This window comes from Megascapheus bottae, chromosome 32 (genome assembly GCF_031878675.1).
Source record: "Megascapheus bottae isolate mThoBot1 chromosome 32, mThoBot2.hap1, whole genome shotgun sequence".
In the NCBI taxonomy this organism is placed as follows: Eukaryota; Metazoa; Chordata; class Mammalia; order Rodentia; family Geomyidae; genus Megascapheus; species Megascapheus bottae.
Window position 1 is genome coordinate 9,137,943 of NC_143540.1, and position 20,938 is coordinate 9,158,880.

At 50.0% G+C, this 20,938-nt stretch overlaps 1 protein-coding gene across 1 annotated transcript; it reads right to left on the minus strand.

The window, feature by feature from the left end:
- Nucleotides 1-5,036: 5,036 nt before the first annotated feature.
- On the minus strand, nt 5,037-7,707 carry Cck (cholecystokinin). The gene is made up of 3 exons (XM_090323730.1): nt 7,579-7,707; nt 5,900-6,124; nt 5,037-5,413 (listed from the first exon to the last, which is right to left on the minus strand). The coding sequence occupies exons 2-3, from the start codon at nt 6,120-6,122 to the stop codon at nt 5,274-5,276; spliced, it is 363 nt and encodes a 120-aa protein (XP_090179856.1). The 5' UTR covers nt 6,123-6,124; nt 7,579-7,707; the 3' UTR covers nt 5,037-5,273.
- Nucleotides 7,708-20,938: the final 13,231 nt, after the last annotated feature.

Genomic DNA, 20,938 nt, shown 5'->3' on the forward strand with positions numbered 1-20,938 from the left:
GGTGGACAAGCTGCGGCGGCTGGGCCTGGCCGCCCCGGGCCCCGCCCCCGGCCCGGGCCACGCCCCCGGAGCAAGTCACGCCCCCGACGCCGGGCCCGGCCACGCCCTCGGAGCCGGCCACGCCCCCGGCCTCGCCACGCCCCCCGACGCCGGCCTCCGCCGGAACCGCAGCCTCCCCGCCCTGGCCGGCTGCGGCCTGCCCCGGAAGCCGCCGCCCGCCGCGGGCGTGCTCATGGGGGCCGCGCTGCCCGCGCGCCCCGGCCCGCGCTGAGGACCCGCGCCGCGGACGGCGCCCCGGAACCCCGGAACCCCGGCCGTTCTGTGTTGAAAGAAGCCGAAGTCCTGGTGTTTTCCAGAGGACTGGGAGGAGCCCCGCGTCCAGACCCCGCCCCCGCTCCGCCCCTCCGCCCCTCCCTCCCTCCCCTCTCACTGTTTTATGTGCAAGGAGGTCACAGTAGCAGCCATCACTGTTTCCCCGTTTGCACGTTACAGTCACCCAGCCACTTACCGATGAGGAATTCATCCATTGCTGGACCCCCCCCCCACTCCATTGTTTAAGACGAGGGGCGGGGAAGGGGCCTCCAGCTCACACCCCCTAGATCAAGGTTGGCCAGACTGGGGGTGCTGCTGCCTCCCCCCCTCCTCGCGCTCCTCCTCCCCCCCTCGGTCCTCACTGCGGAAAGAGACAGTAGCCATCCAACTTCCTGTCTGACCTGGCAGCCACTCACACTCGAGTCAGAACAAGGGGATGGTCACCACGAGGTAAAACCTTTTCTCCCAAAGCCTTGTGTCTTCCCCCAGTCACCTCCCTGATCGATCCACAGGAGAAGAGATCAGGGGTGTGTAACACTTGTGCAAACACACAAAACAAACCGCGAGAGCCCGGTACTGATGACTGGCTTCCCCAATTCAGCTGTGTGAGAGGGGGAAAAAATAATACTGTATTTTTTTTCTTAATTTATTATTGGTGTGTATCATACCTGTAAACCTATAAGCTTCCTTCCCTCCAGTTTTAGTCTCTCTGTCTGGCATATTTCCCTCCCCTGCCCCAGCAGATTATTTATTCTAATCTGAGGGCTGTTTCCAGACGTTTCTGGAAAGCTGAGAAGCCCACCTGATGTATCCGTTCAAGGAAGCCACCCAGGCCTTTGCCATTCGACATTTTCTTCTCCCAGGACCCGGAGAATTGCGCGTCGCAAGTGACCTCGAACCCCTAACTGCGCTGTGCAAAGGGATTTGCTGCCTTCTATTTGAATGTATTCCCCCCTCCCCACATAAAGCAAGAAGGCAGGAAAAAAAAAAACAACAACAGAGGAACTTAAACTCTGCGCACAAAACGGACCATTTTCTGGCAGGCAAAGAGTGGGGAACCCGAGTCCACCCCCCCCACCAGCCATCACCCCCCAGAACATCCAATGGGGGGGGGGGGAAGAGAGAAACCGAGAGATTCGCAGTATTTCTTGTGGAAACTGGACTGCATCATTATCCACAAAGAGAAAAGAAAATGAACAATACAATCTCACCCGCTAACGAATATCAATAAAACTGCAATGATGGATAAACCACGCGGCCATTCAGAGTCACATCTTGTCTCTCGTGGAGGAGGAGTCAGGCCTCTCGGTGAGAAGAGGGGGTGTCTTTAGCTCTTGGGGTGGGGAGGGGGATAAAGGGAAGCCACACAGGTGACATTGTACTGCGGGACCCCCCCACACACACATACACTCCTTTCCTCCTCCCTCAGTCAGCATGGGATACACTTAAGACACAAAAGCTCAGGCCTGTCATCCTAGCTACTCAAGTTCAAAACCAGCCTGGGAGCAAGAGAAAAAGTCCAAGTGGTGCCGTGGTTCAAGCAGTAGAGCGCCAACCTTGAGCTGAAGAAGCTCAGAGACAGCGCCCAGGAGTCGTGGAGTTCATTGTCCATGCCATCCAGGGAGGACTGTGGCCGTGTGTGGTCACCCTGTGCCTCCCCTTAAACCTCACAGAGATACACGAACGCGCGGGGCCAAGAGAAAAGCCACAGAGAAAGAAACCCGCTTCTTGATTCTATTCCCCAGAGTTCACGTGGATAAATATTAGTGTATGCCATTACAGACGCATAGCCCTGCACTTTGTGGTTCCTCAGAGCCGCCGCCTCTCTCCCTGGGTGCCAAGGCCCTGGGCCCTAGATAATCCATCTTGTACAGTTTATTATTTTTTTCCTTGCCAGTCCTGGGGCTTGAACTCAAGACCTGAGCACTGTCCTTGGGCTTTCTCAAGGCTAGAGCTCCACCACTTGAGTCACAGCACCACATCTGGCTTTTCTTGTGTGTGTGGTACTGAGGAATCAAACCCGGGTCTTCCTGAATGCTAGCATGCATGAAGACCCGGGTTCGATTCCTCAGTACCATATACATAGAAAAAAGCTGGAAGTGGTGCTGAGGCTCAAGTGGTAGAGCTCTAGCCTTGAGAAAGTCCAAGGACAGTGCTCAGGCCCTGAGTTCAAGCCCCAGGACTGGTAAAAACAACAATAACAAAAAACCACCTAAAGGTTGTGAGACTCTTATCTCCAATTAACCCAGAAAACCAGGGGTGGCCCTGTGGCTCAAGCAATAGGGCGGTAGCCTTGAGCTGAAGAGCTCAGGGACAGTGCCGAGGTCCAGAGTTCAAGTCCCACAACTGACCAAAAAAAGAGAAACCATGTAACATACACATATATATTTATGTGTATGTATATTTATTTATTTTTGCCAGTCCTGGCCTTGAATTCAGAGCCGGAGCACTGTCCTTGGACTTTCTCAAGGCTAGAGCTCTACCACTTGAGCCTCAGCACCACTTCTGGCTTTTTCTATGTATGTGGTACCGAGGAATCGAACCCGGGTCTTCGTGCATGCTAGGCAAGCACTCTACCACTAGGCCAAACTCCCAGCCCAAATGTCTATTTTTTGTTCACCCACACTTTAGATGCCACTGGCTTCACCCTGAGTTTCTAGTGGAGGTGAGAGACGGGCGGGTGGACTGAGCGCCTCCTGCCTGCCATGGCCAGCAGAGGGCGCATGAGGACCAGAGGAAGAACCCACAGCCGGGGCCTTGAGCCTTGGCTTCTCCCAGCGCCAGGGCCTGGCTGAGCCCCTGGGCCTCACCTGCAAGGTAAGAGCTGATCCAGGTGCAAGGTGCAGCTGTCTGAGAGAATCTGACACACACACACCCCCACCGCCACCATTCCAGACCCCAGCCTGGTGTGTGTGTGTGTGTGTGTGTGTGTGTCTAATAGGAGGTAAACATCTCACACACTTCCTGCCCACCAATCCTAATCCTGGCCTCCAATCCCAATCCTCCAATCTCAGCCTCCTGAAGTAGCCAAGGCAGTGGGGGTGTGAGCCGCTGGGATAAGTTTCAGGCCAATTTTGAAAGCCTTGGGGTTGGTGTGTGAGCGTGTCTGTGGGGAGAGATTAAAGATAAGCTCAGGATAGTGACAGCCTCCCCCTCCCCCCCAGATTGATCAAGGATTCTAGTGGCCTCCCCTGCCCACCTCAAGCAGTGGAATCCACCTCACTGTACCCCCAAGCCCCAAAACCTCAAAGTGAACGCTAGGCTGCCCCCGCCTGCGGTTCTCACACTCACCACTACGGGGCGCTCACAGACACAAAGACTCAGGATGGTTCTTTGAACCAGTGGAAGGCAGAAGAACCATCACCACAGAATAATAAGGACAAGGATAAAAGCCTGCTGAAATAAATATATAGATAATATACACTATCTGTCATAAAACGTACATTATATTATGAAACTTCTGTATATTATACATGTATAATAAAACTTCTATATGCTATACATATACATTCTACAGTATATTTAATACATCTGTGTATTATAGAAATTATATATCTGTTATATACTATGCATATATATAATAGGACTTTTATATAGTCTACGTGTATGATATATATTGTAAAACATACTACACATGTAGTATAGTATAAAATGTTTATAGTACATATTATATATTATAAATATATTTTTTAAATATTACTAAGGCTGAAGCCAGGTGCATTGGCTCAAGCCTGTCACCCTAGCTACTCAGGAGGCTGAGATCTCAGGATCAAATTCAAAGCCAGCCCGAGACTCTTATTTCCAATTAACCACTAGAAAACTAGTAAGTGGTGCTGTGGCTCAAGGGGTAGGGCGGTAGCCTTGAGCTAAGAGCTCAGGGACAGAGCCCAGGCCCAGAGTTCAAGCCCCAGGACCGATTGACAAAAAACAAAACAAAACAAAGAGATTTATCTGAGCTTGAGTGTATCTAGTTTATCTTAAGCTGATATCAAAGAATCAGAGAATGTCAGACACGGATGAACAGAGAAGTTTGTTTTTTTGTTTAGACATTGTGGTTTGGGCTGGGAGTTTGGCCTAGTGGTAGAGTGCTTGCCTAGCATGCAGGAAGACCCGGGTTCGGTTCCTCAGTACCACATACATAGAAAAAGCCGAGGAGGTGCTGAGGCTCAAGTGGTAGAGCTCTAGTCTTGAGAAAACCCATGGACAGTGGTCAGGCCCTGAGTTCAAGCTACAGGACTGGCATAAATAAAAAATTTTAAAAAAGCAAAACAACAAGTAGTCTGAGCAGTCTCTTTAGAGTGGCTAAGTTTGGGATGGAGGCATCTCAGAGGCCCAGTTCTGCTTTTTTCCCTGGCGTGCAGAGGCAGTAGCATGAACAAAGGTCCTGGGGTAGGAGATAGAAGTGGCTTTTCCAGAGGTTAGCGGAGAAGGCCTCGAGGTAGTGGTGTTAGAGTGAGGGAGTTGAATAGTAAGAGAAAAAATTCAAATGAGACTGGAGGGGGGCAGTGGGCCCTGGGATTTGGGGGGGCAGTGTTTGTCTAGAGGCTGACACTCTGTTCTCCAGAATACTTAAGTCTTGGTACTGCGGACAAACATCACTTTTATCCCTGGTAAAGAGATGTTTGGTTTGGTTTTTTTTTCAGGGGTCCTACCTCGACTTTGAGGGTTCATCCTTGACTACCGTGTGCCCCAGGCCCCAGTGAGACACCACCAGCAGCAACAGGCAGGATGCAATGACTTTTATTCACGCGTGGGGATGCAGGAGGCCAGGCTGGGGGTGTCAGGCTGCCCCCCTCCCGCCACGTGCTGAGCACTGACATTTACAGTGATTCTGTTGTTCTTGTTTTGGGGTACACGGCCGACTTGATGAACGGATGCTTGGTGATGAGAAGCCCCCCCCCCCCCCGTGGATCATCCCCCTCCCCGGGTATTCTCCCTCCCCTCTGGAGGGGGGAAGGCGTCTAAGAGGCCATGTCGTAGTCCTGGTCCTCGGCGCTGCGCCGGCCGAAATCCATCCAGCCCACGTAGTCTCGGTCAATGATTCTGTGGCTGGGGTCCAGGCCCTGCAGGGACTTGAGGAGGGAGGCCCGGCCCGAGGGTGCTGGGGGGAGGAGGGAGGGGAGGACGGAGAGCGGGGGGAGGAGGGAGGGGAGGACGGGGAGCAGGGGGAGGAGGGAGGGGAGGACGCTAATGTCAGTTCCATGGCCTGATCTCCAGATGAACATGCAGGGTGATCCCAACTTCCCTCCCTCCTCCCTCCTCCTCCTCCTCCTCCTCCTCCTCCTCTCCTCCCTCCCTCCCTCTCCCTCCCTCCCCCCATCTCTCTTCCCTCCCTCATGGACTTGTTGCTCAAGAGATGGAGCCACTTCAAATCCTAGTGCAGACAGGAAAAAAAGGAAGGAAGGAAAAAAGGAGGGGAAGAGGGGGGGAGGAGGAAGAGAAAGAGGAGGGGAGGAGGACGGGGAGGAGGGAGGAGGAGGAGGGGAGGGGCAGGAGGACTGGAGAAGGTGAGAGAGGATGAAGAGGGGAAGGAGTGGGGAGGAGCAGGGGGAGGGGAGGGGGAGGAGGGGGGACCCGGGCTCCTCACCTCTCCGGGCCTGTTGGATGTACCGGGCCAGCACAGCCCCCAGGCGTGCCCGGGCCTCCCCGTCCGGCCTGGCCAGGGCCCGGGGCTGTCTTGGTGGCGCCTCCCGGGGTCCGGGGCCCCCGGCATTGTCGGGGGGCAGCTGGGGCACGGGCTGGGCCGGGGCACCGGCCGTCAGGGCGGTCAGGGCGGCCAGCAGCAGACACAGGGGCAGCGCCGCCTTCATGACTGAGGGGAGAAGGGGACGGAGCCCACACTCAGCCCACCGTGTGTGTGTGTGTGTGTGTGTGTGTGTGTGTGTGTGTGTGTGTGTGTGTGCGTGTGTGCGCGGGGTCGGGGCGTTCCCACACCCTGCACCCCGGGCAGAGCAGAGGAGGGGAAGCTCTTGGCTCTCCTGAAGTTTGAGGGAAGACAGGAAAAGCCAGAGACTGAAGGGTGTATGGGAAAAAAAAATGTAAAGGTGGGGGAGAGACAGACACACAGACAGAGACAGGCAAACAGAGACAGACAGGCAGACACAGACACAGAGAGACAGACAGAGACAGATGGGCAGAGAGAGACGCACACACACAGACAGACAGACAGATGGAGGGAGAGACAGACAGACACAAGACAGAGACAGAGAGAGCGACAAATAGAGACAGAGACAGACCAATGGAGAGACAGACAGACAGACAGAGATGGAGGAACAGTCGGAAACAGAGAGGCAGAAAGAGGGAGGGAGAGACGGGGAGGAGAGGGAAGGAGAGGGACGGAGGGAGAGGGTCGGAGGGAGGGAGACTCAGGAGCAGACAGGTGGAGAGAAGCAGCGATGAATGGATAGATGGACGGACAGAGGGACAGACAGACAAATGGAGGGATGATGGATGAGTAAGGTTGGTAAATAAAGATGATGGATGGATGGACGGACACATGGATGGATAGAGGCAGACAGAAGGGTGGACGGACAGATGGATGGATAACAAGATCCGTACGTGACTGGTAGATTAGCTAGATGGACAGGCACATAGACAGATGGACAGACAGACAGAGGAACAGATTCTGGGAGAGAGCTTCCTCCCCCCCCAGCCCAGAACTGCTTCGCACCCCCAAATAAAAGACGTGGGACCGGTTTCAAATGCAGAGATCAACACTGGAGCCCCAGACCCCCCCATGCCACCCTCACCCACCCCCCAAGAGTGCGGGTAAAGTTGGCTCAGAGGCGCCAGCCACCCTGCACCCCACACGCGTCCAGCATTTAAAACACCCCCCAAACTCCATCCCAAGCCCCCTCCCCGGCCTCCCTCTCCCCCCAGCACCCCATTTTTCCCACCCCCCCCTCCCCGGCCCCGGGGCTCTGTCTGGGAGAACCCCCATCTTTTTCAGTGCAATCAATTCACATTTCCAAACCCCAGGCATGCATTTTCTTTGCTTGAGAAGCCTGGTCACCCCCAAAAAAGTGCCCAGAATGGACCCCCCCAATTCCTGTGGGCAAATCCTCCCAGCCGGGACTAAGAAAAAAAAAACGGACCAGGTGAACCCCTAAAGCTGAGGCGAACCCCCATTACATTATAGATCACGTTAGAAGGCAAATGGAGAAAGTGGGGTGCAGACAGGGGATCCCCCAAATGGAAGCAAGACTGTGAGACAGGCATGAGCCCCTTTCCCCCGTGGCCGGCCACCCCTCTCTCCCCAGCACTCACCTCTGTGATTTGGGGGGCAGCCGGCTCTAATTCCCTGCCTGTCCAGCAGCCGCAGCAGCCCCCGGCCAGCCCAGCGAGCGGAGTTGGGGTGCTGGAGTTGGGGTGGGAGCGCGTTTGCATCTTAAATAGCGCTGGCAGGGGGGGGCAGGGGGGGCTGTCGCTCAGTCATTTGTTTACCCAGTGCTGACGTCGCCCCAAAGTCACTTGGGGTGTGCGGGACATCCAATTGAACTGGCTCCTGGGAGACAGGGAGGGAGAGCGGAGGGGGGAAGGAGGGAGGGAGGGAGGGTCTGGGGAAGCGGGGTTCACCCATCGGAAGTGGGGTGTCCTGTGTATTGGCCCTTCCCCCACTTTGTCCAAGGCGCTTCCTCCCCCTCCCCCCTCCCCCCATGTCCAGCTGAAAGAAAGGAAGGAGGAAGAGAGGGGGGGGGAAGAAAGAAGAGATCCTGGGATTTGGGGGCAGACCAAGCATAGAAATCAGAACCCCCTCTTCCCCTCTCCCTCCTCCTCCTCCTCCTCCTCTCCCTCCTCTCCCTTTCCTTCTCTTCTCCCCTTCCCCCTCCTCTCCCCATCCTGCTCTCCTCTCCCCCTCCTCCTCCCCCTCCTCTCCTCTCCTCCCCTCCTCTCCTCCTCTCCCCTCCTCCTCTCCCCTCCTCCTCTCCCCTCCTCCTCCCCCTCCTCTCTTCCTCCTCCTGTCCTCCTCTCCCCCTCCTCTTTCTCTTTTTCCTCCTCCTCCTTGTCCTCCTTCCCTCCTTCTTCATCTTCCTCCTACTCCTCCCTCCCTGAGCTCCATACCAACCTCGAGACCCCCTCAAATCTGCTCTCATATTCCAAGTCCTGGGGACCCTGACACCCCCTCCCCCTACCACAGGCAGCCCCCACATTTCAGCAGGGGGGGGGCAGAGCATTGGAAACCCAGGCTCCTGAGGTGTGGATGTGAACTTGTTCCAGACCACACACACACACACACACACACACACACACACACACACACACACACACACACGCCTATGGCTCCCGCCTGTCATCCCAGCTACTCCAGAGGCTGAGGTCTGAGGATCGTGGTTCAAAGCCAGCCCCAGGCAGGAAAGTCCAGGAGCCTCTGATCTCCAAGGAACCCCCAGAAAACAGGAAGTGGAGCTGTGGCTCAAGCATTAGAGCAGCCAGCCTTGAGCTGAAGAGCTCAGGGACAGTGCCCAGGCGCTGAGTTCGAGTCCCACCACAGACCCCAAACCCCAACAGCCTGGGAAGGAGGTGGGGTGGGGCGGGACTTGAGGGAATTCTGTTGATGGCTCTGGAGCCTTCTGAGGCCCTCTGGCACCAGGCAGGTTGCAGACGTGCAAAGATGACGACGTGGCCTGTAAACTCTGGAGCTTGGCATTGGTGGGGGGAGACAGGGTGGAAGGGGGGAGGAAAATTCCGGGTCTCCTGCCTACTGTTGTGCAACCCTGAAGAAGCCACTGGGGTGTGCGTGCAAGAGTTACAGCCCCGAGTGTGCACAGTTTGGCCAAAACTGTGGGTAGAGCCCCTGGGAGGAGGCAGGAGGAGGGCATGTGAGACATTGATCCTTTGGGATGTTTGGCAATTTGGGGGTGTGGGGCTGTGGGGGAGTGAGGCACCGGGATTTGAACTCAGAATCTTCTTGCTACAACTTGACTCACATTGTGAGTCGCATTAGTTAGATGTGTGAGGAAAGGAGGAGGAGAGGGAAGAGGAGGAGGAGGAGGAGGAGGGAAGAGGAAGAGGGGGAGAGGAGGAGGAGGGGGGAGAGGAAGAGGGAGAAAGGGGGAGAGGAGGGGGAAAGAGGGAGGAGGAGGAGGGAGAGTAGAAGAGGAGGAGAAGGAGAGGAGGGGGAGGAGGGAGAGAAGAAGGGGAGGAGGGGGAAGAGGAGGGGAGGAGGAGGGGAGGAGGGGGGAGGAGGGGGGAGAAGGGGAGGGAAGCTAGCCCAAATCAGTGGAAGCGGCGTTTTTTCTGGGATTTCAGCCCTTGTATAACAAGATGCTAATTTTACAGAGCCAGGGTGGGTGCCGACAGCAGAAGGAACTGCATAGCTCGTTCTTGGCAAACCCAGGCCCTGCGAAGTGAGCCAGGCTGCTAAAGGCACACACGCGTGCACACACACACACACACACACACACACACACACACACATGCACGCACACAAGCTGTGCCCAACTGAGAAACATCAGGAGCCAAGAACTGTGTGTATTCAGAATGGAAGCCCTAGGATTTCCAGAACAATCTACCTACCTCTGGAATATCAGAGTTGAGACCCCCCCCCCAAGAAAGCAGCTCTAGATGCTGGGTGCTGGGGGCTCACGCCTGGTACCCCAGCAACCTCAGGAGGCTGAGAGCTGGAGGATTGAGCTTCAAAGCCAACCTGAGGCAAGAAAGTCTGTGAGACTCTTATCTCCCACGAACCATCAGGAAACCGGAAGTGGCGCCATATGTATATGGCTCAAAATAGTAGAGCCACAGCCTTGAGCTGAAGAGCTCAGGGACAGCGCCCAGGCCCTGAGTTCAAGCCCCACCACCAGCCAAAAGGAAAGAAAATAATAAACCTTCTTCATGTATATTCATCCTAGTTCACAGGAAATCAGTTTCCACATTGGAGCATCCATCAGAAGGAAGCTGGAGTCTCTCCTCCAGGGAACTTGGGTTTTTCTGTAAGAACCCTCTCAGCTTCCAGGACCAGTGGAGGGTGTGTGTGTGTGTAGCCATCCACAGTGCTGAACATAGTTGACTACTATGTCTACCTCTATCCACCCATCCATCTGCCCCCCTCTCTCTATCCATCCATCTACCTATCCATTGATCTGTCTACCTATCCATCCATCCATCCATCCATTCATCCATCCATCCATCCATCCATCCATCCATCCATCCATCCATCCATCCATCCATCCATCTACCTATCTGTCTACCAATCTCTCTGTCTGTCTACCTACCCTATCCATCCATCCATCCATCCATCCATCCATCCATCCATCCATCCATCCACTTATCTGTCTGTCTACCTATCCATTCATCTACTCATCTATCTATCCACCTACATATCTGTCTGCTTGTTTATTTGTCCATCCATCTAGCTACCATTCATCTATCTACCTATCTATTCTTCTATCCAATCTACCAATCTATGTATGTATGTACATATATGTATGTATCTATCCATTCATCCATCCATCCATCTCTATCTATGTATCCATTCATCCTTCCATTCACCCATCTACCCATCTATCTATCTATCTATCTATCTATCTATCTATCTATCTATCTATCTATCTATCTGTCTATCTACCCATCTATCTATCTATCTTTAGTGGTTCATCAGAAATAAGAGTCTCATGGATTTTTCTGCCCAGGGCTGGCTTTGAACCATAATTCTCCTATCTCAGCCTCCTAAAATAGCTAAGATTTGTCAGCCTACTTGCAAAAAAAAAAAAAAGTAAATAAAAAGCACCCCAAATGGGCGCATCTTTTCCTTTTATTCTTGGGGGGGGGTAAAGACAATGAATCTCAGCTCATGTCCCCCACACCCCAGCCAAGGCTGGCTAGCCACTGAAGATGATTTGACAGGTACAGAGTGGGAGAGAAACAGGGGGTGGGGTGGGGGAAAGGCACCCTCCGGGCAACCCACACTGCAATTACGTCTCTTTTGTGAGAAATGTGCTTTCCTGGGCAAGTCCAGTCTGCCAAGCTGGGTCAGCTGGCTCATCAATAGAGCTGCAATTTTGAAGTGCGCTTGAAGATGTCAGACTGGGCACAGCAATTAAAAGAGCTGTGTGAGTGTGGGGGGGACGGGAGGTGGGGGGGTGTCCATCTGTAGCTCCCTGGACCTATAGCTTCCATAATCAAGGCAAAAATGATGTGATCTTCTCCTCCAGTCACTCTCCCCGTGCCACAGTGGTTTCCTGGAAAGGTCTTGTGAGGAAATGACCAGATGATTCTGTTGATTTTTCTCTTTCTTTCTGTGAGTTAGCAGCAAGCTAGACAACAGATGCTGATCCAAGCTCCATGGCTGACCATAGCTGTCTCGTCCCCCGAAGGCAAGAGCCAGACAATAAATGGGTGAGGATGTAAAAATAATATATATATATATATATATTTTTTAATTTCCAATTGCAGCCTCTATGGCTGCAGAGGCCTGGTTTTTTTTTTTTTCTCTTCCTCTTCACCAAGGATTGTGGCAATTTCCCAGAAATGCATTTATTTGATTGTCTTTTCCAGAATGAAAAAAAAAAAAAAAACAAAACCAACCAACAATTAACTAAAAATAAATAAATAAAAATCCAGTGGCGGTGGCTCACACCTATAAAATCCTAGTTACTCAGGAGGCTGACATCTGAGGATGGAAGCTCAAAACCAGCCTTCAGGGGGTCAGGCAGGTCTGTGAAATTCTTCCTATCTCCAAATGAACCAGCAATTAAAAAAAAAAAAGCCAGAAGTGGTTCAGTTGGTAAAGCACCAGATAAATATTTATTTATTTGAGAAAATAAATAAATAAGCAAATAAATGCCAAGCAGGAATTCATAGTTTGCTCGGGAATCGCTCTACTTAGCAATAGCAAAATACCTTGCTAGGTAGGGTAGCCAATCAGAGAGTCTTATTCTTCCCCACGGCAGTGATTGGCTCTCCCAGCAGTACTTCACCCAAGCAGAGCCAATCAGAGTCTCCCTCCATGATATGCTAGATGAACCTTGGAAGAGAGACTACCTCTGTCTCTAGAATAAAATAGGGGCTTTTAGTAACCATGTTTGCACCCCATCCTCAATGATAATAATATAATAATTATTATTATTATTAAATCCTTGGCCACCATTACCTTCTCTTTTCTTCTTCTTCTTTTTTTTTTTTTTGGTCAGTCCTGGGCTTGAACTCAGAGCCTGAGCACTGTCCTTGGGCTTTCTCAATGTTAGAACTCTACCACTTGAGCCACAGCACCACTTCCAGCTTTCCTGTGTATGTGGAACCAAGGAACCGAACCCAGGTCTTTGTGCATGCTAGGCAAGCACTCTACCACTAGGCCACACTCCCAGCTCCCATTATAGTCTTAAATTCTCAGCCTGGCGCCGGGGCAGCTCACACCTGACATCCTGGCTCCTCAGGAGACTGAGATCTGAAGATCGCAGTGCAAAGCCAGCCTGGGTCTAATAAGGAGAATCCACAAGATTCTGACCTCCAATCAAGGACCAAAATAAAAAACCCTGCAAGTGGATGGAGCTGTGGCTCAAGCGGTAAAACACCAGCCTTGAGTTCAGAGCAGTGCCTAAGCTCTGAGTTCAAGTCCTAGGACTGGCATACACACACACACACACACACACACACACACACACACACACCACAGCCAAAAGCAAGACTGGAGGCATAACTCAGGTAGTAGAGCACCACCTGAGCAATCAAAGCAAGCCGAGCCAGCTCCAGTCTCTGAGTTCAAACTCTGGGTGTAACAAAACCAAGAGGGGGGGAAAAATCAAAGAAACAAGAAACTTTGTGGGATCACTCCTCTTGTAGAGATTCTAGGGTATACTTCAACCTCACTGGAGAAGCTGCAGGGGTTTTTTTTTTGGGGGGGGGAGGCCAGCTCTAAGTGGTGAGCATTTGTGTTGGGGAGGAGAGAGAAGCCATGGCAGTGGTGAGAACCCCCATATCCTGCCACATAGTCTAACACACCCGCCCAGCAGAAATGTGGGTGCAGAAGGGGGACTCACATATTGTCACAGAATCAATACACTCTGGGCTGCCATATTCCACTTAGAGAGATGGGGAGAGGGCCCCCCATTGATTTACAAAGGACAAATAAACCCTGGCCCCTACCCACCCCCCTCTCCGCCTCCTGTGTCTCCATTCCAGGCAATAAAATTGGGATTCTCGTATTGAATAAACAGCCATTTTCCCCTATCTGGAATCTCTCTGATAGTTCCCGAGTCACAAGAGGTCATGGAAGGGGGGGGGGGGTAGTTAAATAAATAAGTAAATAAAAGAAGAAATAAAACCAATCATTCTGTTTATCCTGGAGAGAGAGAGAGAAAAGAGCCATGCCTGGGGTTCTAGCAGGAATGAATGTCAAAAGTCAAATTGGATGTCAATTGCTGGGTGTAGAGGTGTGGGGTGGGGTTGGGGAGGGAAACACAGGGAAATGGTTAAAGTGGGGGTGCCAGGGGCCAGGCTGTGTATGTGTCTTTCTTTATATTATAATTCATTAATTTTATTTATTTATTGCCTGAACTCTGGATCTGAGTACTGTCTGAGCTTTCTCAAGGCTAGAGCTCTACCACGAGAGCCACAGCACCACTTCTGGCTTGTTCTGTGGTGGGAAGAGTCTCACAGACGTTTCCTGTGCCAGGCTTGGGTTTCGAACCTCCATTCTCACATGTCAACCTTGTGAGGAGATAATACAGCCAGTGAGAGCCACCAGGGCCCAGCCAGTGTGTCTTTACCTTCCCAGTATCCAACCCAGCTCCACCACACGGTGAGAGCTAAAGAAATGCTTGCTGGGTAAAAGAATAAAGGAATAAAAGCTACAGGGACTGAGGATGTGGCCTAGTGGTAGAGTGCTTGCCTAGCATGCATGAAGCCCTGGGTTCGATTCCTCGGTACTGCATACATAGAAAAAGCCAGAAGTGGTGCTGAGGCTCAAGTGGTAGAGCTGTAGCCTCGAGAAAGCCCAAGGACAGTGCTCAGGCCCTGAGTTCAAGCCCCAGGACACACATCTAAATAAATAAATAAATAGATCACATAAAAAAGAATTATAATTATTCAATGATCTTAGGGGGTTTCTTTCTTTCTTTTCTCCTTCCTTCATTCCTTCCTTCTTTGCTTTCGGCTCTGCTTGGTGATATTGCATTTGAAATCAGGACTTTTGGTTTTTTTCTTTTGCTGGCCATTTTGAAGATGGAATCTCCCAAACTGAGCTTTTCCTTCCCAGAGCTGGCTTGGAACTTTGATCCTCAGATCTCAGCCTGATATGACAGGGGCCAGCTACCAAGTTATTATTATTATTATTATTATTATTATTATTTAAAAAATAGAATCTTTGCCTTTTTGCCATTTTCCTCCCTCTGTTTCCCATATAGCTAGAATTACAGGCTGGGATGAGTAGAAATGACATCTGACTCTATCATCTATTTATTTATCTATTTATTTATTGCCCATATTTAACCTTCCAAAGACCAGCTGCGCCATCTCCAGTTCCTGAATAGCCAGGATTATAGGCATTAAACCACCACACCCAGGGAAGTCTTATTGATATTTAATTTTTTCTGTGGTCCATTGGATTGGGGGGGGAGGGGTCCCGGGGGTGGTGGAGGGAGAAAAATGGCAGCTTCACTTTTCAAACTTTCCCTACAAATCTGTAATCATTTCAGGATTCGAAAAATAAAAGTGATGGACAACCTTTTTCTCTGACATTTCATTTTATTTTATTTTTGCTATTTCCACAGCCAAAGTTCTAGAAAAATAATTGGTCATTAGAGAATGAGATTTTTCATCCCTAGAGCAATTTTAGTTCAGGCGTCAGTCAGGCGGGGAGAGACCTCTATGCCCTCTTCTCTCTACTTTTCTGGGCCACGTTATTTTAGTGACCAAATTAGGGCCTCCTCTCTGGGCGCTAGCTGCTAATTTAGAAATGGGAAAAGAGACAGAAAGCCCAAGGCAGAAAGTAAGAGAACTGTGACCTGGCTTTCAGTACCTAAGGTGTTTCAAAAACAATCCTAGGTGAAGCTGGGTTGAGATTGGTGGCTCAAGCCTGTAATCTTAGCCACTCAGGAGGCTGAGATCTGAGGATCAGAGTTCAAAGCCAGCCTGGGACAGGAAAAGTCCTGTGAGACTCTCATCTCTAATGAACCACCAGAAAACCGGAAGTGGCGCCATATACATATGTGTGTGTGTGTGTGTGTGACTTCAAGTAGTCCCAGGCCCTGAGTTCAAGCCCCACCACCAACCAAGAAAATAAACAAACAAAAATGCATTTCTATCTGTTCTCATTCTCCTTGGACTAGAGTCAGTCTGTGGTTCATGGCTAAAGTTCCTGATATGCATAAATTCATTTTCCTGTGTCTCACCTTTCTTTTCTTACCTATGGCTAGCTGTTGCTTGCAGGCAAAATGTGGGCTCCCTCCCTCCCCCCACCACTGTTGCTGTCCCATAAGGCTACAACCTGTTTGCAAACTGTCCTGAACCATCAATTCTGAGATCCCGGATTTTCTCCAGGGCATTCATTATTTTATTTTTCACTGTGGATTTGGGTTGCACGAGGGCTCCCTTGAGCATTCATTTTTGTCCACAGCCTTCAGAGCCATTGCTAATGTGCAGACGCTGAGGAACAGCTTGTTAGCAAAAAAAGTTTTTCCTCCAGAGAGGCCTGGGGGGTGGGGGGGAGAGGGTGGAAAATAAATGGTTGCTCAATGAAAGCGTGGGAATTAGAAATGTCAGCCATGATGCTACCAACCTGGCCTCTGGGCCAATCTGATGTTAAATTTCCCCCACAAATCTCATCTAAAAAAAATCAAATTTTTAGGGGCCGGGAGTGTGGCCTAGTGGTAGAGTGCTTGCCTAGCATGCACCCAGACCCGGGTTCGATTCCTCAGTACCACATACATAGAAAAAGCTGGAAATGGTGCTGTGGCTCAAGTGGTAGAGCTCTAGCCTTGGGCTCAAGAGCTCAAGGATAATGCCCAGGCCCAGTGCCTAACCAAAAAATAAAAAATAAAAGAAATTCATTTCATTATTTTTTTGCCAGTCGTGGGGCTTGAACTCAGGGCCTGAGCACTGTCCTTGAGTTTTTTTTGTTGTTATTATTTTTTTTACTCAAGGCTGGGACTCTACCACTTGAGCCACAGTACCACTTCCAGCTTTTTGGTGGTTCACTGGAGATAAAGAGTCTTATGCATTTTTCTACCTAGCCTGGCTTTGATATTTGGTTCAATGTTACCAATAATATTTCATGGATATCTTTCTAAATAGAGGCAACCCATTTCCGGACCAAAAAGAATAATATATATTTCAGATCCTCTATTTCAGTCTTTCTTAGCTACATTCGAACTGAGAGAATCCCCCAAATAAAATAAGAATAACATATTTTTCCATCCTCCATTTTACTATTATTTTTTAATATTTGCTGCTCAATTCAAACTTTCTCAATGATTGTCTTAATGCATTTCTCCCTTTGTTAATGACTGTGGAGTTTTATTATTATTATTATTATTATTATTAATTTCACTTGTTCCCTGGCCTGTTTTTGGCTCCCTGGTAAATTGTGGATTCTGATTTTTTGCTTGCCTGTTCCCTTCACGCATTCATCTATTTTTCCTTTTTCTTTTCTTTTTTTCTTATTGATTTGCAAAGCCTCCAATCCAATTGTAACAGGAAGTTCCCATCCTCAACACAGCTGTCAGAATCTGCTGGCGGCTGCAGAATTAGTTGTTTTAATAAGTTCTGCTAATGGCTCAAGGGCTAATGAAGGTATAAAAGAACAAAGCTCAGAAAAGCCAGTAATTACAATTTCCTTCTCTCCTTCAAAAAAGAAAAAATAGCCCCTACATACACACCGAAAAACACAGCCAACTTGCTAAGTCCCAGTGACTCACACCTACTCACATCCGAGCTACTCGGGGCTGAGATCTGAGGATCATGGTTCAAAGCCAGCCCAGGCAAGGAAGTCTATGAGACTCTGATGTTCAAGGAACCAGCGAAAATCTGGACATGGAGGTATGGCTCAAGTGGTAGAATGCTAGTCTTTGAATGAAAAAGCAGGGCCAGGAATGTGACCTCGTGGTAGAGTGCTCGCCTAGCATGCACAAAGACCCGGGTTCGATTCCTCAGTACCACATCTACAGAAAAAGCTGAAAGTGGTGCTGTGGCTCAAGTGGTAGAGCTCCAGCCTTGTGTATGAAAGCTAAGGGACAGTGCTCAGGCCTTTGAGTTCAAGCCCTATTACTAGCACAACAACAAAATAACCAACTGTATTTATCAGTTGGATTTCCTATTTTTTTTTCCTCCCACTTAAAAAAAAAAAATAGACATTCGAATTGGACACTGGTGGCTCATGCCTGACATCCCAGCTTCTCGGGAGACTGAGATCTGGGGAATTACAGTTCAAAGCCAGCCCAGGCAGAAAAGTTCGTGAGACTCTTATCTCCAGTGAACCACCAGGAAACCGGAACTGGCGCCATATATATATATAATCTCACAAGGTTAGAACCCAAGGACAGCATCCAGGCCCTGAGTTCAAACCCCACACCTGACAATTGTTTTTTAAATGGTGGTGCAGGGAAGAAGTGACCCTGAGATTTTTTTTTTTTTTGCCACTTCTCCTTGAGCTGTCCTTCCTTAGAGTCCAGAGGGAAGAGATTTCAGAGATTTTCTCCTCTCCCCCCAAAAAAGCTTGACAGAGTCAAGTAACACAAGTTTTCTGCTGAGCTCAGATTTGAATGGATTGTTGGAGTTCTCCGAATGTTTTCCAGCCAAAATAAATAAAATAAAGGAAGTATCAGGCTTTGGGACTTTTTCCAAGGGCAAATCATTCAGGAGAAAGGCTTAACCTTCTGGTGAAAAAAATAAATAAATGAAGCACTCTAGAAAATAACTTTTTTGGGGGGGTGAGGCGGGGGGAGAGAGGGTAGACAGTTCCTAACCCAAGCTTTCCTGAGGATTATAATGTTCACGACAGCAGTCATTATTGTGATGATTAAGAATAGCTATTGTGGGCCGGGAGTTTGGCCTAGTAGTTACAGTGCTTGCTTAGCATGCATGAAGACCCGGGTTCAATTCCTCAGTACCACATACATAGAAAAAAGCTGGAAGTGGTGCTGAGGCTCAAGTGGTAGAGCTCTAGCCTTGAGAAAGTCCAAGGACAGTGTTCAAGCCCTGAGCTCAAGCCCAGGACTGGCCAAAAATAAATCTTCCTGGGCTCAGATACACCATGGGCTTTTTATTTTTGTTTTCTGTAAAGCAAATCAAAGATAAAGATTGCCATTTTCCCACAACAGAAAGACCCTCTCCTTGCATTGCCTTATTTATTTTTTAACAAGTATGGAAACTTTCTAGAACTATTCATGATAGCCAAACAGAGCTGGGCCAATTCAATAATTTGAGAGAAAAAGATGACAGCCTTACATATATATAATTTATTCACACCACAATTATATTACATGAATATATTGAGTACAATGAACACAATGTATATTATTTATATTTTAATATCCATTGAAATATACTAATTATAGTAATACAATCAATAATTAATATTATGTTATATACTATATATTAATTATATCTGATCTATACGGCCTGTGTGACAAGCTCACGCCTGTCATCCCAGCTACTCAGGAGGCTGTGGTCCTGAGGATGGTGGTTCAAAGCCAGCCCAGAGCAGAAAAATCTGTGAGACTCTTGATCTCCAAGGAACCAGCTGGGGGTGGAGGTGACAGAAACAAACAAACCCAGATTCAAACTGAAAAAGTAAAAATGAATAATACAGATTCAATGTCCCGTGAATCACGATTCCCACAGAGAGATCCCCTACTGTGCACTCCATGACACAATGATAATAATAATTCATAATAATAATGACTGCTAACGAGCTCGTAAGGAGACATAATAGAAAGTGTGCGCGCGTGCGTGTGTGTGCGTGTGTGTGCGTGCGTGCGTGTGTGTGTGTGTGTGTGTGTGTGTGTGTATCATGGACTTTACCTGGCTTTCGTTCCGTCCCACATGGACTGAGAAATATTTATAACAGCTCGTGGCATTTGCTGTCTCCTATTACTGGTGTGATCGCTAAGAAGGTTCTATGAGCTGGACGTGGTGATTCCTGGCTACCCAGAAGGCTGAGAGCCAAGGACTATAGTTCAAAGCCAGCCCTGACAGACAAATCTGATATGAGGGAGACAGAGACAGAGACAGGGAGACATACATATATTGAGAGAGAGATGAATGGTGGGTGGATGGATGGGTGGGTGGGTATATGTATGGATGTATGGATGGGTGGATGAGTAGATGGATGGATGGATGGATGGGTGGTGGGTGGATGTATGGATGGATGGGTGGTGGTGGGTGGATGGATGGGTGGGTGGTGGGTGGATGGATGGGTGGGTGGGTATATGTATGGATGTATGGATGGGTGGATGAGTAGATGGATGGATGGATGGATGGGTGGTGGGTGGATGTATGGATGGATGGGTGGTGGTGGGTGGATGGATGGGTGGGTGGTGGGTGGATGGATGGGTGGGTGGGTATATGTATGGATGTATGGATGGGTGGATGAGTAGATGGATGGATGGATGAATGGGTGGTGGTGGTTGTATGGATGGATGGGTGGGTGGATGGATGGGTGGGTGGTGGGTGGGTGGATGGATGGATGGATGGGTGGGTGAGTGGATGGATGGTTGGGTGGATGAATGGATGGGTGGTGGGTAGATGGATGGATAAATAGGTGGGTGGGTGGATGGATGGATGGATAAATGGGTGGGTAGGTGGGTGGATGGATGGATGGGTGGGTGGGTGGATGGATGGATGGGTGGGTGGGTGGGTGAGTGGATGGATGGTTGGGTGGATGAATGGATGGGTGGTGGATGGATGGATGGATGGGTGGGTGGGTGGATGGATGGATGGGTGGTGGATGGATGGCTGGGTGGGTGGGTGTGGATGGGTGGTGGATAGATGGGTGGTGGGTGGGTGGATGGATAAATGGGTGGATGGGTGGGTGGATGGATGGGTGAGTGGATAGATAGATGGGTGGTAGGTGGGTGGATGGATAGATGGGTGGTAGGTGGGTGGATGGATAGATGGGTGGATGAATGGATGGGTGGTGGATGGATGGATGGATGGGTGGGTGGGTGGATGGATGGATGGGTGGTGGAAGGATGGATGGATGGATGGATGGCTGGGTGGGTGGGTGTGGATGGGTGGTGGATAGATGGGTGGTGGGTGGGTGGATGGATAAATGGGTGGATGGGTGGGTGGATGGATGGGTGGTGGATAGATGGGTGGTGGGTGGGTGGATGGATAGATGGGTGGTGGATGGGTGGGTGAGTGGGTGGTGGGTATGTAGTTACTATTACCTCTGTCTTTAAGTAACTGTACAAAGGCTCTGCTATCGGCCATGGGGTTTATAAACTCCATGGCCTCTTGCGCGGTATTCCTATCCTCATCGCTCTGAGGTGACTCATCTCAGAGGGACCAGCACAAAGCTGGACAGGAGCAGTGGCTCCAGTGGTAGAAGGCCAATCTCCAGCGGAAAAGCGAAAGGAAGGAAAGAACCTTCCTCAGACCTCTGGCTTTTTGCTAATTCCTTGAAGGGTCTCACAGACTTTCCTTCCCTGGGCTGGCTTTGAACCACGATCCTCAGATCTCAGCCTCCTGA